Genomic DNA, 22,121 nt, shown 5'->3' with positions numbered 1-22,121 from the left:
TTGCAATCAGCTGCTTTAGAATTATTAAACCAAGAAATTATTCGCGCTACTTAGCTTGCAGCTCCTAAACTGTTTTTATGCTCCCATTTTTTTGGGCAGGGGGACTTTTAAAACATTTAATAATTTGATTTTATGTTAACAAAAATACTCTCTTTAATTATGTACAGTCAGTAACTTGCTTCAGCCTCATCCCATCTCTACTGTGTGGACCTACTAAAGATGACAGAATATTATTTTGTGTGTGGCTGACAGCATACATCGTTGAATTGGGGTGATCAATGAGTGACAACCTGAATTATACATAACACTGGATTTTAGTTAAGAGTTGTCCCCAGCAAAACACTTTGTTACTCATTCCGTTCCATTGTACTTCTTTTGATGCACAATGAGTTTAACAGGATCTTCCAAATATCATCTTTTTAAATCCAAGGGCCATTTTAATGTCCTTAGAATTATAGAAGAATCTTCAAGATAATCTGCTCCAACATTCTGTAAGGCTTGTACCTGCACATACCAGGTGACGTCTGCCCCAAACACAATTCAGTTTGAAAAATTTGATCCTATCGTCTGGGCTGGTGTACAACCAGACAGAGTTTAGGAACATTCATGATCTCAAGCCAAGATGGCTTAAGCAAAATGGCTCACGAGGTGTCTTCAAAATAGCTTCTCTGTTCAAGTATGGACTTGAGATATGTTCAAATTGTTAATCTTAGTATTTAGCTAAAACAGTAATTAGCTAAAACACATTTAGTTCAATCACAACCACCTTTTATTTTCTTGATCACTTTTCCAGTCAAATACCAGATGGGGATCCATGCATAACTTGGTATTGTGCTATTGTAATCATTGGTCTCCTGACTTCTCCTGTCTTGATACAGTTAAGATAGCACAGTACTGGATGTTAAATGGATCCAGACCGGCAGGTGCCACAAAGACAAGAAGTTACTGTACTCGGAGTACAGTCAACCACAACAGCAGTGGGAGCAAGGCTCAGGCTTATGTGCTCCCACCACCTTCCCAGCATGTTTTAAATTTAGTATTTAGCCCCAGCTGTTCTGAAGGACTTCCCCCACTCATATCACCCTGCCTGATCTTTGAGATTGGGGGGGGGCGCTTTGTGCAGGGCCCCACATTGCCTGTGGTTCTGTTTCCAGACACTTTCAGGAGGGCCTTTGTGGCTGCTTTTCAGTAGCTGCCCCTAAGCTGTGAAACTCCCTCCCTTAGGAGGGTGAGACCAACACCCCCACAGCTTCTGGAGTAAGTTAAAAAATACTTTTATTTCAGTAAGGTCTTGAGATGAGCTGGCGGAAATTGGGGTTATTGCTTTTGGCTGTTTGGTTCTTTCGATACCATATACTGTATCAGAATCTTCTTGGCCTGCCATTTTACCTCCTCTTTCAGACAGGGATGGATTGTGAGGTTGAGAAGATAACAAGAGTATTGTGCATGAACTCAACACATGTTTCCTTTGTTGCCATGTCGTTATTGCTTATTTAGTGATTTCTGTCCTGGCATCACATAATCCTCAAGCTTGTTTACAAAACATCACAAAAAAATTACCACATTGAAAGTAGCTGCAGGCCTGGTTTTAAGTAATGTTATCCAACTGACTTCCCACTTTTAAAACTATATAAAAGTAATTAATGTTCATGATTGCTGATAGGTTGGTTTTTCTGTTGCTCTTTATTTAGCAGATTTGTATGGTGCTTCTCCTGAGACCTGCTACTAATAAAGGTTTTTGAAAAAAATTTCATCTAGGTACTCGCATGCGAAATGTTCCAGTCCTTTTTAATGATATCGACATTAATGTGGCAGGGATGTATGGCAGAGTCCGCAAAGCTGCCAGCAGTATAGACCAATTCAGGTGAGGAAATGGTACTATTGCGGGGGGGAGGGGAGTTTTTTTCTCTTGTGAGCAAATGGGGAGGGGCTCTGGCTCAGTGGCAGAGCATCTAGTTTGCATGCAGAAGACCCCCAGCTTCAATCCTTAGCATCTCCAATTAAAATAATCAGATAGTGGGTGACATGACAGACCTGACCTGAGATGCTAGAGAGCTACTGACTGTCAAAGTAGATGATACTTACTTTGGTAGACCCATGGAATGACTCAGTATAAGTAGTACACTTCATTTTATAGATTTTCTTTTGTTTTACTCCTGTCAGAAGCAGGTGTGACAAAGCTATCTTCACCTGCCTTCTCCTTCTGGTTCTTTCACACCATGGCAATTGATGTTTAGTGGGGGAGGGGTCAGTTTTATTTAATTTGAAAAAAGAATCATCTCCAAAATTTGCATTACTTAAATGAATGGTACTATGCAGAAACTTGTTTTGCAGTGTCACATTGCTTCTTAGGTAATAAAGGTAAGATCCTTGAAGGCTTGGGTTGGACTTAGCAGCAAGCTTTCAGATGGCACCAACTCGATCTTTCTTCACCCACCAGATCTTCCCCACCAACTCTGCGAGCTTTGCGACTGGACTAAACTTCAAGCATTGCCTTCCGTAACGCACATGCTATGAAAAAATTGTGGTTTTGTACCATGCTCAGTATGACACAGAACTGAAGCACTGAAACGATTGTGCCTTTCTGGCATGACTGTGCTTGTCTTCTTCCCCTGCCCTCCCTTCCATATTGTGGCATATTGAAGCTTTCTAACTTTGTGAATAACTGTGTGGAATCCTACTTTTTGAATTTTTATTTTGAAATGGATCAATTCAGTTTGCAGCATGTGGCCTCATTGAAGTTATCGGAAAGGCCCCAGTGCTTCTAGTTTGAACAAAAGTCCCGTGATGAGCTACCAGAAGAAGAATGGAATTTGGGGTTTTATTGGAGGATGTAAATAGGACCCAGAAAATGATTAAAAGATTCATTGCTGTCATTAAAGAAAATACAAGAACAGATATATTTCTTTCTGTAATGGCTATATTTATTTTGGTTACAGCATTCGATTAGGAATCTTTCTCCGACGGTATCCCATTGCAAGGGTGTTTGTAATAATTTATATGGTAAGTTCGTACTTAAGAATGCCACAATTTTTTTACTTGTTACATTTTGATTATTTTTTTTTTAGTAACGGTTTTATTTAAAAAGAAAAGATATGAATAACAATAGAAAGGCATAGAAACTTATACAAGCACTACATTTGAATTAGATTTAAACTAACAGAAAAATACATTCAAAGTATATAAGAGCACAACTAAATTATATGAAAGCTCTCTTCCCTTCTCCTTAGTTGCTTATACCCAGACTTTAATATCAATGATTTTTAATGAGTTATCTCTTCTGTATTTTATCTCTATAATATAATTACCTTAATTTCTCTTAGTTTTAACCTTAACCTAAATAATCGAAGCAAATTCTGATTTTGGTCTATTGTGCACATAGGAAGTTAATTTAGATGCATCCTTTGATGCATATTCATACATCTTGTCTGTCCACTCAGGCATGTCAGGGCACGAATCTGTTTTCCATTTTGCTGCATATAGTACTCTTGCGGCTGTTGCCATATACCGGAAAAGATCTCCCTGTTCGTTTGTAACATTATTCAGTAAAATATTTAATAGCATATTTTTCGGGTTCAGCTCAAACCTGAGTTTAAGAATCATGTATCTTTATCCAATATCTTCGTGCTTCCTTGCATGTCCACCATATGTGATAAAATGTTGCATTCGTACATTTACATTTCCAGCACTGTCCACTATAGTCCTTACTGATTCTCGCGATATCTTTGGGTGTAATATACCATCTAAAGAATATTTTCTGCCAGTTCTCTCTTAACAATTGGCAGTCTGTACATTTAATATCTTTGGTCCATAGATCTTCCCATTGATTCATGGAGATGGTTTCTCCAATTTTTTTCATCCATTTTAACATACAGTTTTTAACTTGTTTCATTTCTGTGTGGTGTTGCAGTAGAATTTTATAAATTTTTCCTAGTAAATGCTTCAAGTCACCGCTTATTAGGAATTCGATTTCTGTTTGTAATCCATCTTGGGCAGCCCAAGCCTAACTGCCAAGGAAGCGTTGTCGCTTGTGCGTCAGCGTAAATGGGGCACCGCTACATGGCTCCCTATGGGCGTTTGCAGGAGAGTCCCGCTGGCATCTGAGCGTGAAAAAGTGAGGTGCAGCCGCTGCCAGGAGCACCTGCCCACTGTACCCTGACAACCCCGCTCACACCAGCCAATGGCCACACCCCTCCCCTGACATCCAGGCGAGGAGCAAGCAGCAGCACAGCCAATGGGGAGGCTGCGATCCCCGCTGCCTCCAATAGGCACCCCCCCCCCCGTCAGAGAGCAGGCATCCCTGCCAGGGAGGGAGGCAGAGGAGACAGTGAAGGTCCAGATCGAACACCCACCCTCTCGCCCATCCAGCCCCCATTTCTGATGAGGGCCAGGCCGGTGGCTGCAGCTTGGTGTGCCTGCAAATACCTGCTGCTGCACCACCACAAGAAATAGGTTCCCCCTCTGAAAAGTAGGGCCAGATAGTAGGGAGCTGATCTCTGTTGCCTGGAGATCAGTTGTAATTCTGGGAGATCTCCAGCTACCTCCTGGAGACTGGCAACCCTAAGTAGTCCCCAGGTTCCAGAGAAGCGGTTGGGGGGGAGGTGGGGTCTTCAGTGAGTGACAGGAACGCCCATTAGGAACCATGTGGGAGGCCGGGAGGCCGTTTGGAAGCAAGGGAAATGAAAAGCGCACACAAACTTGTTGCGGCACCACTTGAACACATCATTGCATCTCTACAATGTGGGAATGAGGGCTGGACCTTGACAGCCATGTCCCAGTACTGGGGAGATCCCCCACCTCAGCGTGGACTAATAGGCCCCACGCCAGATTGAAACAACAAAAGAGCGGAGGGGTTCAGTCCAAACCAACCTAAACAAGAAAAATCCCAGAACCCGAACAAAACACACTACAAGGTATACAAAATGGTATCTCTATATTCCATTCAATAAATGTGTACAATACATGCAATAAATATATATCATCAACAATATGAATTTTCAGTCCGTTTATTTCTTCAATCCAGCAAGTGCTACTTGCTGGAGCAATCCAGCAAGTGCTACTGCTGTTTAGCGTGGGACCCACGCTAAACAGCAGTAGCACTTGCAAGGGGCAGGTGCTATTTCGGACCTGGATCAGTAAAATGAATATTGTGGCTGGACGTGGCTGGACTAGATACTGACTGTGAAGAAGAATTGCCGAAACGAGCACATTACGAAGCTGGCAGGCTCGTTGCCAATCTCCCAGCCAACTTGTTGGCCAATTGCGGGGTGAGTTTCAGCCGGAGGCATCATTGCGCATTGGATTAACTTGCAGTCAGGAGGAAGCAACGAATTGGCCTTCTGACTGAGTGCCACAGTAGCCATTGGGCTTTAAAAAATATAGTTCTCATAGGTTACTGGACCGTGTAGGAAGAAGACTGTATAAACTAATGGATTGAAGAAATAAATGGACTGAAAATTCATATTGTTGATGATATATATTTATTGCATGTATTGTACACATTTATTGAATGGAATATAGAGATACCATTTTGTACACCCACGCCAGATTGGCCATGTCCATTCCTGCTTCTGCAAACATGTCCCCCACCCCCTGGCACCAGCTTTCCGCATACAGCGACCATCTTCCTGGCTTATCAGGTGCCAGCAGCTCAGACTATCAGAGAATGAAAGTCCTCAGCGCCTTCCCCCACCCCCACAGACATTCATGGGCCTCATTTCAATTCTCACCCCACTGCCTGAAGTTACATTGAGGGGAGGAAGGGGACAGGGAGACTGGATGGGGCGCCACTTGATACATTTGCAGGGATGTGTAAATGGACATGTGTGACAGGGAGTTGAGAGAGGGGCTAATGGCAATGTCAGTCAGGCATGAAAACACAGAAGTTTGTTGTTTTTCAACACGTTTTATTAAACTGGAAAAAGTGAGGGAGCCAAGGTATTTTGTGCAGCCCTTGTTCTGTGCTCCCAGGGGCGAGGCTGAGATGCTGACTGCCTTGAGATATTGCTTCCTGGGCTGGATCTGAATGGCACTCGCAGAGGATTACTGCTGGGGGGGGGGCTGAAGCAGACATGCTCGGTTGTCTCCTGGACTAGTCACGACATGCCTGCAAGGGAAAGACACACATGTTGCAAGTTACCCAGCCCAGTCCATGGCCAAGCCAAAGCCCACACTCAAACATCTAAGAAGATGCACATAGTAGAGAGCAGTAGTAGCAGCTCCACAGGTGCAGCTAGCGACCAGCTGATGCAAGACCCTCTGGCGAGGAAGCGCCCTGCCTTAGGGTGATTTTACCTTTAAGGGAGAAAGTTAACAGGTAGTTACAAACACCTGGTCAAGAGTAGTTTTCTGGGCAACTGCCTCTGGGGCAGGCAGGGGCTGCCGCCACCGTCCTCTCCCCCACCAAGCCTAGCAGTCAGGCGAGTTCAGGTGATGGGGCAGCCAGCACAGATCAGCGAGCCGCACCGCCCCATCTCCTTCTTACCTGTAAGTGCTACCTCGCTCCTTACTGAGATGGAACTTCAGAGTCAGATAACCTGCAAGGAAACTTGAGTGGTTATTGTTAGCCAGACATTCTGGACTTTTCCCTTCTTCCCTTGAGTGAGTGCAAAGTTCTCCCAGTTTTCTCGCTAAGTCCCCCCAGTGCACTCAGTGCCCACCACCATGAGTACCCTTTCTCCCGTCTCGTGTTCAAAGTACCCATGGCAGAAGGCCGACAGGCAGAGCTTTCGGCCGTGTACTCACTTACCTGAGGTCATGAGCAGCGCAACCAGATGTTTTGTAGGGTGCGTGAGCAAGTGATTGGGTGTGGGGAGGGGGGCTCGCCCACCCTGGAAGCAGACGCGGATTGGCGCCGTGGCAGTTTCCATCCTATGCTCCTTCGGGCTGTGGGGGCAGGGCTGCACAGCAAGAGAGGGGCTCGTGTTTTCCCGTTCAATGAGCACCTATGGGCTGTGCCTCCTTTTTTCCTGGTGTAACTTTCTGCTGCTGGAGGGGGCATTCCCAGGGCTGGAGTGGCTTTGGAAGCAGACTAACTCACGCCCCGCCTTCCGCGCCGGCATGGGGACTTGTACCAGAATTTCACCTCTGCTTAGCCGCCAATGTGCCCGCCGCCAGAGACCCGTCTACAGTACTGCACCTCGGGCGGGCACCAGCGGAAAGGGGTTTACGTCGGCGTAAGTGCCATTTATGCCCGTGCAAGGCTTAGTTCTCTCCCTATGCGGTTTCCACACAATCTTGAACACAATCTTGCTTTTGAATGGATTATTCTGATTTCTTAAGCCATAAATAGTTTTGAATGCCCTCTTTAGCATCAGTTGTTTCCAATTTGATGTGTCTTCTATTCAGATTTAGAAGCCAATCGGTTATCCAAACCAATGCAGTACAATTTAATGTTCGGTACTGCAATCCGCCTTGGGGTTTTTCATCCTCTAATACTTCAGATCTTATTCTTGGTTTCTTCCCTTTCCATATAAAATCATTTATTACTTTCTGCCACTTATTTAAAATCTTTTGATCAATGTGAATTGGCACTATTTGAAACAAAAAGTTCAATTTTGGTAGTATATTCATTTTAGCAGCAGAAATTCTTCCTAACCATGAAATATTCAGTTTTTCCCATCTTTGTAAATCTTCAGTAATGTTTGTTCACATTTTTTGATAATTGTCCTTGTATAGGTTCTCATTTCGTGCCGATACATTTATTCCTAAGTATTTTACAGGCTTTGTAGTAATAGGACTGTCCATTATTTTTACAATCTCTTCTTGTTCTTCTGTCATTGCCAAAAGTAACATTATCTTTGTTTTATTTTTATTCAATTTATATCCAGAATCCTGTCCAAATTTTAATATTTGTTCCATTACCTAGATCAGAGAATTGTTTTGTTTTTGTAATTGATATAACCACATCATCCACATAGCTTTTCATTTTATATCTCTTTCCCCTCTTTCATTCAATCGATTCTACTGTCTTGCCTGATTCCCACTGCCAAAATTTCTAAAGCAATAATAAACAGCAATGGTGATATTGGACACCCCTGTCGTGTTCCTTTTGTTACTTAAATTTTCTCCATAAATGAACCATTAACTAGGATTGTGGTTTGCTGGTTAATATAAATACTTTGCATCCAATTCAAAAACTCAGTCCCACAGTTCATTCTTTGCAATGCTTTCATAAGGAATTTCTAAGACACATTATCAGATGCTTTTTCAGCATCCAGAAACATAAATGCAGTTTCCCCCCCTTCCTTCTTGAATATTCAGTTGCATTGAGGAGATATCTAATGTTATCTTTCATAGATCTCTTTGGGACAAATCCTGTTTTGGACTTTATAAATTACTTCTGAGATACATCTGTTTAATCTTTCCACCATTGTTGTTGTAAATCCACATTCAATAAAGAAATGGGTCTATACGATTGTGGTAATAACAGATCATTCCCCTCTTTATGTATTAAAGTTATATTTACCTCTTGCCACGTCTGTGGTTTTTCCTGTCTTGTATCTCCTTCATCACTTTTCATAGGGGTATAGCTATTATATTCTCAAAAATTTATAATAAGCAGCCGTCAATCCATCTGGACCTGGAGCCTTTGCTGCCTTTAATTTTTTAATGATAAAGTTAATCTCTTGTATTGTTATTACATGATTTAGAATATTTCTACGCTCTGTCGTAAACTCTTTTGGTGTCTCTAGCAAATTTCTCCTTCTTTTCTTCCTCTACAGCTACTTCTTTGTAAAGGTTATAGAAGAAAGTTCTCATTTGATCCTTCATTTCTTGCTCTTTATAGATTACTTGATTGCCTTTCCTAATTTCAGATATCCTTTTTTCTTTCTTTTTTCTCAAGCAGTATGCCAAGTATCTTCCAGGTTCATTTGCAGTTTTGAAATGTTTTTGTTTTAAATATTACAATTTTTTATGAGTTTCTTCTACCTTCAGTAAATTTGATTCTTTAACTGCTTGATTTCTTTCCATATATTTCTTGTTATTTTGTGTTCTTATTCCAGTATCTTCAGTTTTTGGATTAAATTATCCATAACTCCCAACTTCTTTTTTCTTTCTGGATGCTATTGCTAACAAAGTCCCACATTTTGATTCTTTTTTACATGTAATCTTGATCTGACAAGCTGTGAGTGGCATTAATAAAATGAAATGGGATATAATTAAGTTTAGCATTTCAGTACATTTATTAAGGAGATTACGAAGCCCTGATCTGTGAGTCAAGCCTCATGACTGATGTTAGTGTAATTTTATGTTATTGTAAAAAAGATTTTCTATCTCAGTGCAGTTTTACTTGTGACCATATTTCCTAATCATAAGAATTTAAAAGTTTCATCGTTGGCTTCTATGAAGTTACAGGGTAGGAGGGGCAAGCAGCTATTGCATCAATGGTTTTTTTGTTGAATAACGCTTTTAAAAGAGTTGCAGTGGTGGAGAATGCCCTCAAGTCAGTGTTGACTTATGGTGTCCCCAGTGTGGTTTTCATGACAAGAGACTATCAGAGGTGGTTTGCCATTGCCTGCCTCTGCAACCCTTGTCTTTGTTGGTCTCCCATCCAATTACTAACCAAGGCTAAGCCTGCTTAGCTTCTGAGATCTGACAAGATCAGGCTCACCTGGGCTACCCAGGTCAGGGCTCTTAATAGAGTAGTGTTTTCAAAATGCAATCCCAATTACAGCTGCTATACAAAGGGTGAGAAATTACACTTCCAGGTCAGAGGTTGAAATTGCCTATGGAAGTCCTGAAGATGGCTAGCCAAAACATTTATTTATTTATTTATTTATTTATTTATTTATTTATTTTATTGCACTTATATTCCATTCTCCCTGCAGAACAGGCTCACAGCAGATCACATCATAAATAAAAACAATTTCAGCTAATAAAACCCAATGGCATTCACATTGTACAATCCTTCAACAACCAAAACCCGTTAGGTGAGTGGCATGCTGTTAAATGTTGTGAAGACCAAGGAGGACAATGTTGAAAGAAAGAAAAACCCTTTTACATATAAGTGCCAAAACCAATGCCAAAGAACAAAATAGGTATCAAAATTATTAATAATTCCAAGAATTAAAACTATACAATCATGAGCAATCATGTCCCCCCTCAATCTCCTCCACTAAACATTCCCAAGGCCCTCAGCCTTTCCTCATAGGGCTCAGTCTCCAGACCCCTGATCATTCTCGTTGCTCTCTTCTGTACCCTCTCAATTTTTTCCACATCCTTTTTGAAGTGACGCCTCCAGAACTGCACACAGTACTCCAGCTGCGGCCTCACCAAGGCAATCTAGAGAGGGACTGTGACCTGCGATTTCGATGCAATGGCCCTTTTGACACAACTCAAGACTGAGTTTTCCTTTTTTGCCACCGCATCACACTGACTGCTCATATTTAGTTTACAGTCCACTCTAACTCCAAGATCTCTTTCGCATATTCTACTACCCAGAAGTGTATGCCCCATCCTGTATTTGTGCTTCACATTTTTGTAGTCCAGATGTAATACTGTGCACTTACCTATGTTGAATTGCATCCTGTTCACAGCTGCCCACTTCTCCAGAGTATTCTGTTCTTGTTGAATTTAACTATCTTCTTGGATGTTTGCCACTCTTAATTTGGTATCATCAGCAAATTTAATGAGTAGCCCATTTACCCCTTCATCCAGATCATTGATAAAAGTACTGAAAAGTACTGGGCCCAAAACCGAGCCCTGTGGCACCCCACTGGACACCTCCCTCCAATCTGATGAAATGCCATTGACCACCACTCTTTGGGTGTGGTCCTCTAACCAGTTCCCTATCCACCAAATTGTCCTATAGTCCAGTCTGCAGTCTTCCAATTTACCCATTAGAATGTCATGGGGAGCCTTATTAAAAGCTTTACTGAAATCCAAGTAAATCACGTTGACAGAGTTCCCACGATCCAGTAAGATCGTCACTCAATCAAAGAAGGAAACCAGGTTGGTCTGACAAGATCTGTTGGGGACAAAACTAGAGGTGGGCACAAACAGCAATACGAACAAAAAAAAAGCCACGAACAGCCCAATCAGCTGTTCGTGAGCAAGCTGTTCACGAGGCCCCGTTCCCAACGAACATGTGTTCGTTCCAAGCCCTGTTCATGGTGTTCATCAGCTATTTGTCAAGCCAGACAGTCTGGTGCCTTTCAATCAATTCCCTTGGCAACGGTAGGCACGGACTTTCTGAACTCTGTCTGAACTCCTGTTGCCCTGGAAACCCCAATCTAAGCCCAGGGACACTTCACCCCTGACTCAGCTGCTTGTCAGGGGAAACCCTGACAAGGGCTGATTGCAGCCTACCGCGGTTTAAATTTCCCTCTCCCTGCTGCTGCGCAGCGCACGAAGAGGGGCATTTAAATCCCCGACTCAGCTGCTTGTCAGGGAAACCCCTGACAAGCTGCTGAGTGCAGCCTGCGGGGGTGAAATGCCCTTCTCCCTGCTGCTGCACAGCAGCAGGGAGAGGGGCACTTCACCCCTGACTCAGCCTCTTGTCAGGGGGTTCCTGACAAAGTGTCCCACTGGAAGGAGGGAGACTTTGAAGGGAAGGAGGTTTCCCACACCGTTTGCAAACAGCGCAGGAAACTTTCTTCCCTTCCGAGTCTCCCCCCCACACACACACACACACTCCCTCCAGCCGGCTGGAAGGAAGGAGACTTTTAAGGGAAGGAGGTTCCCCACGCCATTTGCAAATGGCGTGGGGAAGCTTCTTCCCTTCAGAGTCTCCCCCCCTCCCTCTAGCCAGCTGGAAGGAGGGATACTTTGAAGGGAAGGAGGTTCCCCATGCCATTTGCAAACGGCGCAGAGAACTTTCTTCTCTTCAGAGTCTCCCCTCCCTCCAGCTGGAGAGAACTTTCTTCCCTTCCAAGTTTCCCTCCTCCCTCCCACGAACAGCCAACCACGAACATGTACATGAACAGGGTCATGTTCATGGTTCGTGATTCCCTGTTCATGGATGGCAACGAACAACGAACATCATGTTTGTTTTTTCCTGTTCGTGCCCACCTCTAGACAAAACATTCCCCAATTCCTTAGACATTAGTGTTGCTAGATGTTAGACTTTTACCATCAGTGTTCTCTGTCCAGTTGGAAAAGCAGTCACATGTCCTCCCCTCCTACCTTGTGGGATCAGAGCTGCTGCCACATTGTCCAGTGTCTCACTTCATATACACTGTTGTCCCAGAAAATCCAGTCCAGCACTCTAAGTCAGTTCGTATTTCTGGTTTTTGGTACTGTCATAATACGGGGAAGATTTTAAAAGTTTCAGCAATGCCTGGAGATGAACTGTATAGGACTGGAAGGCTCTAGTGTAGCTTTTTATACATCTGATATTCCTAGAGCCACTTTGGCTCTCTATAGAGCTAGAGTTTTTGGCTCACAGTTTTGCTGAGATAGTCGCCTGAAAAGAATGTGGGTTGGATCTTGTGGTGAAATTCAACAGATGGAAGTGCAGTGATTTTAGTTGATTCCCCTCCCCTGCAGCAGCCCACTGACTATTCCCTCAGACTGTTCTTGGGGCTGTTCTCCCGCCTCCCCAGGAGCAGTATTTCAGGAGGCATTTTGGGCTGCAGTGGGAGGGGGGAAGGTGATAAAATAATGCTCTGCTGACAGAAGTCCTTCCATCAGCAGGATTCAAGCTTGTACTTATTTTGTTTGAAAGAAGAAAAAAATTCCAAAGCATATGGCAAATTCCCACCATTTTCCACTAGAGGGAAGAGAAGTCTGTGATTAGCTGAGGTAAATTTTAGTTACATAAGAAACCCCTTTTACACTGCTTCTCTGCTGAAATATTCCCAGTGCTAAAATCATACTCAGGCTGTAGAAGTACCTTTCTTGAGGAAACATGCTGAGGACCTAAGGTTGCCATTTTTCTGGGCTACAGGATTGTGAAGAGCTGCATGAGGCAGAACAACACTTCAGGCTAACCATTTTATCCTACACTTTTTCTCCCTGTTAGCTCTGACTGTTAAATTAGCCCTTTAAATTTCTCTCTACTGTTAAAATGATTTGCAGCCCCTGTCCCTCAATCAACGGCTTTTAAGAGTTACAGTTCTTAGACTAGTACCCAAGCTCTGTTAGCATGTACAGAGTGAATCAGCAGGGCATCAGCTTTTCTCCGATATAATCTGCAGTCTCTTCAGTGGCCATTGTCACTTTTTCCAGGAGCCTCACACCAGGGTCACTGTGCATTTTTAAAGGCTTTTCCGAGCACGTCAGGAAGAGCGCTTTTTCTGAGCTATCATGCAAAGCCTTTGTTGCAACAAATTTAAGTGTGCGCACTCTTGGTTTAGATAGAAATAAAAAGTCAGAACTTTGTTTTTCTCTTAGCCTTTGGCAGTGATCCTGCATGCATACAACTTCCCCCTGGCCACTGCAGCAAGTAGGTAGAGAGCTGGTGTGCAGTTGATGGAGTGCTGGACTTCAGGGGGGAGAGCAAAGTTCGTATCCTCACTCAGCCATAAAACATACTGAGTAGTCTTGGGCCAATCACTGCAGGATGGATCCAAACTAAATTTTCTGCTAATGGAAGTGGAGGGGTAGCTTCTACCAATTTTCCCTTTCTGCGGCAGATACCTGATTGTCTCCTCATGCTCTTCTTGTGGGTCCCCTGTCCTCTATTATCATTTTAGGGAGACCAAGAGTGCTGCAGTGGGGTGGGAGAGGAAGGTTCTGTTCCACTGTCCAAAGTGCCTTGCCTGAACAGAGAACTTAGACTGGATTCCACCCTATGTGGGGATACAATGGATCAATCCTATCTCTGCAGACGTTTTTTTATAGAGAAGATGGAATGCAAACATGATAGATTATGTGATCTTTTGGCCCTCCCTCCCCATTATTGCCATCACTGGGAAAACTCCATTTGTGCATATGAGGCTTCACCACAATGCTCCGTACTGTGATCTGGGGGTGGAGTTGCACCTGCTTGTGTGGTGTCCTTATGAACCTTGAAGCCCTGTGAGGCTTTGAATCGGGGTATTCGCAGCTTATGATTTCCTTGCCATTCATTGACTCTCCTTTCTCTTTTGCTAGGTGTTGCTTCACCTGTGGGTCATGGTAGTTCTGCTCACCTATACTCCAGAGATGCATCATGACAATCCAAGCGGGAACTAAAACACAATCCTGGATGAGCGCTTTCCCTGATGATTAATAGGAGTTTTACTGCTGGTTTATTTAAAGCAACTGATTCCTCTGGAAGGGAACACTTTGAAGACTAGGAGACACCACGTCTCTTCTGTTGCTGCTGTTGCAGACTTAAATTACTTGGCAAACATTCTGAGTTCCTTTCGCTTCCATAAACCAAAAGCAGTTTCCTTGATAAAAGGCTGCTTGAGTGAACAGTAGCCTCTTTTCCATTTTTCACCATTCTCCTAAGGGTACAGGCACACCAAAACACGCACCTGCAGGGTGCAGATGTACACGGCATATTCTTGATCCTATAGGAAACAGGCTGTAATCAGGGAAACTAATTATGCTTAGAAGCCGGAATAAACTCTTATTCCTTCTGTAATTATGACTGTTTCTACACCTTTTAACCCTGTAAATATATAAATTTAGCTTTTCTGTAACACGTACATTTCCAGCAGATCTGGCAGCTGCATGGTGGCATTATCTTTTCTGTAAATAGCTTTAAAAAGAGAAATAAAAAAATATATATTGCTTTAATTTTGGTCCTTAGACATGCAAGAAATGTATCTTCCATAGTAATGCAGAAAAGTGGTATATTTAACTGTATATTTTAATAATCCTGTATAAGTGTGTACATATAGAACTGAAAGACTGGGAGTGCCTTTCTTCTTTGCAGTGCCCGTGAGCTGCCTTATTAAACCTTTCTTGTCTTCAGAGATTCATAGTATTGTGGGCGTTTTAATCTAAGGAAATATATGCAAATTCAAACTAGGCTTGGTTTCATGTCAAGGAATTCCCTATTGAAAGAGGCTGCCAGAGGATGACAAAAGCAGCAAACTGATCGGAGACTATTTTTAAAAAACTGTGGATTCCATGCAATTGTGTAGCATCTTTCATCAGTGAACTACTGATTGGCTGATGTGAGTCTGCTATGGCCATTTGACACATTCTCTCATTAAGACAGCTGCTTTTTTTTTTTTTGCCCCTGGCATTTGTATCTGAGAAATGAAGCAATGAGTCAGTCAGGAGAACTTGGGCAACAGAGTGTGGGCCTCAAGGGCTCAGTCATCCCATGCAAGCAAAGAAATGGATATTGAGCATGGAACTCAGCATCTGGAAAGACTCGGTTCTCACTTTTCAAGAAGGGATGTACGTTTAGGCTCTGCCTTTCTCTAGCAATCAATGCAAAGCTCTAACATGTAGAGTTGCAAGTGTACGCTTCATAATGCAGGTTTGTGCTCTCTGAAATCTTGGATCTGAGCAAGATTTCACTCCCTCCCCAAGGTTGGATCCATGGTATGTTTTGGCTCATGCAAATGCACTTTTGTAAGAGGAAATGAAAGAAGGTTATAGCAAGTAGTCCTTGCCCTCAGTCAACTGTATCCTAGCCTGCATTTGTGCCAACACAGCACAGGATCTATTTCAGCAGTACCTCTCTGCCACTAATGGTCTCTTTCAGTCAAATTGGACTGTAATGACAACACATTGATTTTACAATAGTTCTTGGGCAATGTCTCTTGGAAATGGAACTGCCTTAAGTAAGATGTCTGTTCTGCTATCCCATGCTGGGATCCAACCCCACAGTTCTGAAAAACACAGTTTGCTTTTTAAACTGATAATCTAGACTATCTAAATAGCTATTGACCCCCAGCCTTCAGAGGAAAAAAAAATTGTCCTGCTGCACAGACGGCTTGGTGAATGGACAAAAGGCCAGTGTTTAAATAAGAATATTTTGTGGCTTATCAGTAGAACTGAAGCAGCTGTTGTTGTTCCATGGCAGAGTTGTTTGCTTTAAGGTTCCCTGATGAAAAATCAGCAGCAACCTAATTGCAAAACACCGCCAGGCATTTTCAAAGCCTTTTAAAATTATTATTGATGCCCATCGGAGCTGTTTGCCTCGTATGCCCTACCTCATACATGGCCCATTAGGTTTGATAAGCACATTCATACCTTGTTTGAAAACCAGAAGATGCCAGGCTGGGTGAGGAAGCAAAGCTTTTCGTTGTTCCCAGAACTGGAATCTGTTATAGCTGATTTGGGGGAGGCAGGGGGAGGTTCAGTCGTTTCCCATTCTGCCTTTTCAGCAGAATGAATTGCAATTTAATGACATTCCATATGTTCCAGCTATTATTATGATCACTGTGAATTAAAATCTGTTGGATCAAAGTGTGGCATATGGATAAGAACATCCAGGTTGTAGGAATGGGTGTTATTCATTAAAAATGAAATTGTGTAAGGCTTTTCCTTTCTTCCCAATGTTTCTTGCTGTGAGATTTATAGCCATACTGGAAAGTTGATGTAGAAATCGGAGGAAGATCCAAAACGAGTATGTAATCTCAGTCTTGTTCATTTTTAATATTGCTGTATTTCTTTGTGTTTATACTCCCTTTTCTTCCTAATGGAAGCCCAAAGCAGCCTACGCCTTTCCTCCATTATCCTCACAACAACATCCCTGTGAGGTAGGTTAGGTTGAGAAAGGGTAACTAGCTCAATGTTATCCCGTGAGCTTCCATGGCGGAGTGTGGATCCAAACCTAGGTAAGTAGTTTAAACCTGTAGTGTGGATATGTCCTTGAATTCGGGCTGCTCGGGCATGTTGGGCTTTCTTCTCCTGAGGACTGACCCTGTAGAATACCATTCTATCCAACTTGGCTTTCCCACATGGCCTAGCGCTAACCTCCTCACCCATCAACTGCAGAAATGGCTTTATCGTTCTCTTACTGCTACAGACCTGCAACATAAGCAGGCCTTGAATCCTTGTTGGCATCCCCAATGGTTTTCTCCCCGTAGCTGAGACATAGACGCTGTTTGGTTTCACACGGAAATAGGATTTTCTTCCTTGACCTGCCATTTGGTGTTTGGTAGCAGCTCTGGTGCTTGCTCCAGAAATGTCACCCCTGGCTACTAAGCTCGGCTTAATGTTCATTGTTTCACTGAAAAGGGAATAGCAGCACAGAACAAGTTCCTCATACATTCATGGCATAACCTTTCCAATAAGGGCACAAAAAATGGTTTTGTGTCCATCTTGTGGAGTTCATTTTTAATCTTCAAGTGTTTTATATGACTCTTGCAGTAATCTTTTCTCTTCATCAACCTCTGTAGCCTTTCTTAGCTGTTTGGTGAATAGAGAGGAAAAGAGATCAACCAATGTAGCTTAGGAAAACGTTGGCTGCAAGTGGTTTTCTGATGTGGCTGATTGTTGCACAGCAAGATGAGCTTATGTTGAATACTACCATGCTGAGGGCCACTCCTTATGATAAATTCTCACTTATCTTGACAAAACGTAAGGAAGCTGGGACTGGGAGCTTTTCAGCTACTGCTCCTGCAAATGCAAAATATTCCAGGGGTGGGGGGTGGTGCTTTAAACATGTACGCACCAGTCAACATGGGCATAAGCTTTGTATTTGGATTCCTAAATATAACAAGTATCAGAAATGGCTCTCAGTCTTGCGGTTGGACCAGTTTTACACTGGTGTATTCAACAGCAAAAATTTAGCAGGGACAGTGTGGTGCAGTGGTTTCAGCAATAGACTCCATTCTGGGAGACCCAGGCTTGGGTCCCTTGGGTGACATCAGCCCGTTTACTTCGGTAAACCAATTTCACTCCCCATTGAGGGGAATACATCTCAAATAAATAAAAAATATTTTTAAACTCCCTTGTACACACATCTTGGAAAAATAACTCAGGATTCCCAGCTGCACATGCAGAGGTTTGAAGATGTTTGTGCCCATGCTTAATGTCCACCCATTAAACTCTTCCTGCAGGAAACACTCCAGGGCTTCCCACACTAGTCACAACATGTGGCACAGCTCTCAGGGAGGTATAATAATAATAACATTTGATTTATATACCGCCCTTCAGGATAACTTAACACCCACTCTGCGGTTTACAAAGTATGTCATTATCCCCACAACAAAACCACATGTGAGGTAGGTGGGGTTTAGAGAGCTCCAGAGAGCCGAGACTCGCCCAAGATCACCCAGCTGGCTTCAAGTGGAGGAGTGGGGAATCAAACCCGGCTCTCCAGATTAGAGTCCCGCGCTCTTAACCGCTACACCAAACTGGCTCCACACAGCATATGGTGCAGCATCTGGTTTATGAGGGTGTTTGACCTGGGATTTTGGGTGTTCTTTCAATTTCCAAATTGGAATTTTTTAGTGTTGCTAATAGTTATTGTTTTGGGTGGTTATTTATTAAACACAAGTTGAACACTCAGTGTGGGATTTACTCCTCAGAGCCAAAATAGGCAATACTTTTTACACTAGTTTGCCAGGGGGACTCACAGCCATACTGCAGCTGCCAGTGCTGGTGGCAACTCCTGGGTAAAAAGCACAAATGGGCCTGATTCTGATTCGACTGCTCACCCCTCCCGTCATTTTCAGCAGCCAAAAATGACTTGGTGCCTGGAGGGGGTGGATGTTTAGAAAGCAAAGTCTACTTTGACTCTAAGCAAGCATGGGATTACTGTAGTTGCTAGAGATAAAGCAAGGTTGAAAAGTTCTACATTTAAAAATAACACAAATTTGACTTTGTGTCATATTAATTCTAAGTCCTCACATACCTCCTACAGGAAGGACAACTACTCCCCAGTTTCTAGCACAAAAACAAGGGGTGCCACAGAGTAATACAGAGAGTTGGAAAAAATCTGCTGCTGTTACACAAAACTAGTCAGAAAATTCAACAATTTATTTTTCTCTTTAAATTGTTGGATTTTCTTACTAGCTTTGTGTAACCGCGGCAGGTTCTTTTTTTCCAGCTGCCCAGTTCCTGTCAAGTACACTGGAGTCTAACAATCCCTTAATCTGACAATAGCTGGGATCCTGTGACTCCTACACCAGAGAAAGGCTTCTTTCAAGAAAGACTTTTCTTCATCAATGGAAGGCTTTCTGTATTGTAGAAAGGCCCTTCTCTAGTGAAAAAAGACTGAGTTTCTCTGCACAAGACATCTGACTCGTGAAGAACATGTGTCAGGGAGATGCAATGGGAGCTGGGAAGGGTAGTTTAAAAAGACAGAGCCAGTGGCAGAGCAAAGACTTTGCTATACACTGGAGCTGTGCGAAGGGACTGTGAAATGCCAAAAGGGAAACTTCAGCCCATTATAACCTCTCCAGGTCCAAGCCTGGCTCTGGAAGGCAGCTCCAGCCCATTTCCATTCCTTCCTGCCCTCTGGTTGCCATCCCACACAGTTTTGGATTGGAGAGGTGACATTGATAGAGCCTTCCAGGAGGTGAAGATGAAATTAACAAACACTCCACTGGATCTTTTAAAACTACACTTCCTGGCTAACATTGCCTCTCCCTACATTTGATGAACACACGCCGAGGTGTCTTGTGTAGAGAGACTCTTAGTGGAAGAGAGTCATTGGATTCAACTCAATGATTTGGATCCAGACTAGATGTTTCTACAGGTGCAAGGAATGTGGTCTCCTTTGGTTGCCTGTGGTTTATCAATATGCTGGGTTGCTTTCTGTTGACCCCAGGAACAGGATTTCAGGGGGCCACTTTGGGCTGCCACAGAAAAGGGAAGATGGGGAAATACAGTGCTTGCTCCATGGGCAAAAGTCCTTGCATCTATGGCATCATTAGCTTTTTTATATATTTATGCAAAGAGACTTTGTACTGAGTCTGAAGATCTCGCAAACAGGATACTTTCCATGCCCTACTACTTGAGAGGCTTTAACAGGGACTGAACTTGGCGCCTTTCACATCTGAAGCATCATTGAACTATATGCCTTCCCCATTCCAGCAAGCACAAACCCTCATCACTGTAAATGGGACATGCACGGGGACAGGGTGGGGTGGATTGCATCTGCAGTAACCTTGTGTATTATTTTAAGGGTTCGCCCATGCAATGATTCTAATGTTCATTTTTATGTTGTTTCAGAATTATCACATTTTTGGTCCAATGAGAACAAAATCTTTTTTTTCTCCTTTGAAAAGAATTAATTGACACAAAAGACCATCATCAGACAGATTTAACCAAAACGTTTTTCTATTAAAGAAAGCCTACCATGTTCTTGGCATGTTATTTTTGCTTTTTTCAACCACTATTTCCACCACTCGTCTCCTCCGTTATTAGCTAGGCCAGTGTGGGGTGTCATTAATCTCATAAGTGCAGAAGTGAGTTGTCCATTGAATGTTTGCAATCCCATAAATGGCTTGCCACTTGCTGTGCACCTTCATTCTCAAGTTTCATCGACAGGTCCATTGAAACAGATCTTTCTGCCTTCCAGAATGCTGTATGTTATTTAACAGCTGACCCTTCCTCTCAGCTCAGCCAAGGAAGATCAGTTCTATCTACTTCCAGTGAGCGGCTAGTGCTATACACAATAAATCTTCTGAGATGCCAAGAGTCTAATTGGATTCAGCTTACTTCCTCTATTGAAGCAGCGTGTCTGAAAAAAGATTGTACGAGAACACAAGTGCTACAGGAGATTCTCCTCCACAAAACATCCCTATTCACACAGCGGCTGAGTAATGCTTCATCATCTCTGGCACCCAATAATTCTTCCAGTTTTCAAGATTCCACATTGTGCTGTTGAGCAGGTGCTGAACCCCACTGAGGGCTTCCTTTGTGTGATTCTTAACCTGAAGGTATCTGACTGTTCCACCAGGATGTTTGTATCGCTAAAGGTGCTTGGGCTTCTGCTTCCGCAGACTTCAAGCAGGATAGCTGGTCAGATATCAGGTTTCTGTTTCCTTGGCCATTTCACCTCTGTATCTGCTGTGTCACTTCTGGATCCAGAAGTGCTTCTCTTGCAAAAGTGTGCTCTTCCAATGGTGTCCCACCTACAGGGTGAAGTGTGGTTTCCTTTGACCGTCTGTAGCAAATATGCTGGTTCTTTTCCTATTGAGTTGGGTTATTTCTTCAAGAATAATGTGGCTGGAATTTTATCTTTTTAAAATTGTTTCCAGAATCAACTGGTGCTTCTGCTTTCTAGTATTCCAGAAGCAGGTAGAGCAGCACCTTGATGGCTGCCTTCATAGCGAGTTGTTCTTTTGAGTTTGACTGCTACATCGAGATTTCTATTTTGCTGGAGTTTCACTACCGCTTTACCCCGATAACTCCTTTCTCTGTGATAAGACTATATCAAACCTCCCCTCCCTCTAGCCATTGCCGATCATGTCAGGATTCTGAGGCCTCTTCTGGAACCTCTTCCAGAGCTGCTGCAGCTTCTGGCGTCTCTGCTCGCTCCTCTTCCGGAGGTCCCAGTACATCTACTGGATCTTCTGGTGGCTCTGCTCGCACCTTTTCCAGAACTTCTGGAAGCTCTGCTTGCACCTCTTCTGGAGCTTCTGGAAGCACTGCTTGCACCTCTTCTGGAACTTCTGGAAGCACTGCTTGCACCTCTTCTGGAACTTCCAGCGACAATGTTTGCACCATTTCCAAAGCTTCTGGCGACTCTGCTCGTGCCTCTTCTGGAGGTCCCAGCATGTCTTCCGGAGCTCCTGGCAACTCTGCTTGTGCCTCCAGTGCCTCTACTGGTGCCTCCTTTTCACCATCTTGTTTGGATTCTTGTGTTTCTTGCAGTTGGGGACCATCTTGTGATTCCTGTTCTTCTAGCTGTGGGCTGCTGGGGGAGACTTTTTCTACTGATCCCTGCTTGATTTCTGCTGTCTCAGGAGAAATTGTATCTTTTTCAGGGCTTGGGATCTTTGCACTTGGAGGGTGCAGAATCTGTGCAAGTGGTTTTCTTTCCCAGATGACGCTTGTCTGATTAAAACTGCATTTCATTTCTTTGCCTGTTTTTTTGCTGATCAGCCTGATGTCCCCCTCCGTTGTAGCTTCATTTGGGGGCTGCCCTTGGGAAAGCTTCCTGTCCTGTGGGGACAGAGACATAATTGTGTACAGACTAATGTGTTGTGATGCCTCTTCTTTTGGTTGATGACCATGCTCAGATTCCTGTTTCACTAGTGGTGAGCTGCTCTCTTGAGCTTCTGCTCCTTCTAAAGGTTGCATGCTGTGGACAGATTCTTGCATGGCACCTC

The 22,121-nt window shown here is 43.3% G+C and overlaps 1 protein-coding gene across 2 annotated transcripts in view; it reads left to right on the top strand.

Moving 5' to 3' along the window:
* GOLGA5 (golgin A5) overlaps window positions 1-14,851 on the top strand; it is a 37,154-nt gene extending 22,303 nt beyond the window's left edge. Inside the window, exons 11-13 of one of the 2 annotated variants that reach the window (XM_054972352.1) lie at window positions 1,759-1,864; window positions 2,940-3,003; window positions 14,038-14,851. In XM_054972352.1, coding sequence (XP_054828327.1) covers window positions 1,759-1,864; window positions 2,940-3,003; window positions 14,038-14,118 — 251 coding nt within the window. In that variant the 3' untranslated portion in view covers window positions 14,119-14,851. Of the gene's footprint in view, window positions 1-1,758; window positions 1,865-2,352; window positions 2,903-2,939; window positions 3,004-14,037 lie in introns of those variants that run through there. The other variant, XM_054972353.1, reaches the window with a different exon arrangement.
* The last annotated feature ends 7,270 nt before the right edge of the window (window positions 14,852-22,121 follow it).

Source organism: Eublepharis macularius, chromosome 2 (assembly GCF_028583425.1).
Source record: "Eublepharis macularius isolate TG4126 chromosome 2, MPM_Emac_v1.0, whole genome shotgun sequence".
In the NCBI taxonomy this organism is placed as follows: domain Eukaryota; kingdom Metazoa; phylum Chordata; class Lepidosauria; order Squamata; family Eublepharidae; genus Eublepharis; species Eublepharis macularius.
The sequence above is the reverse complement of the archived record's forward strand: the minus strand, read 5'-3'. Positions and strand labels throughout refer to the sequence as shown.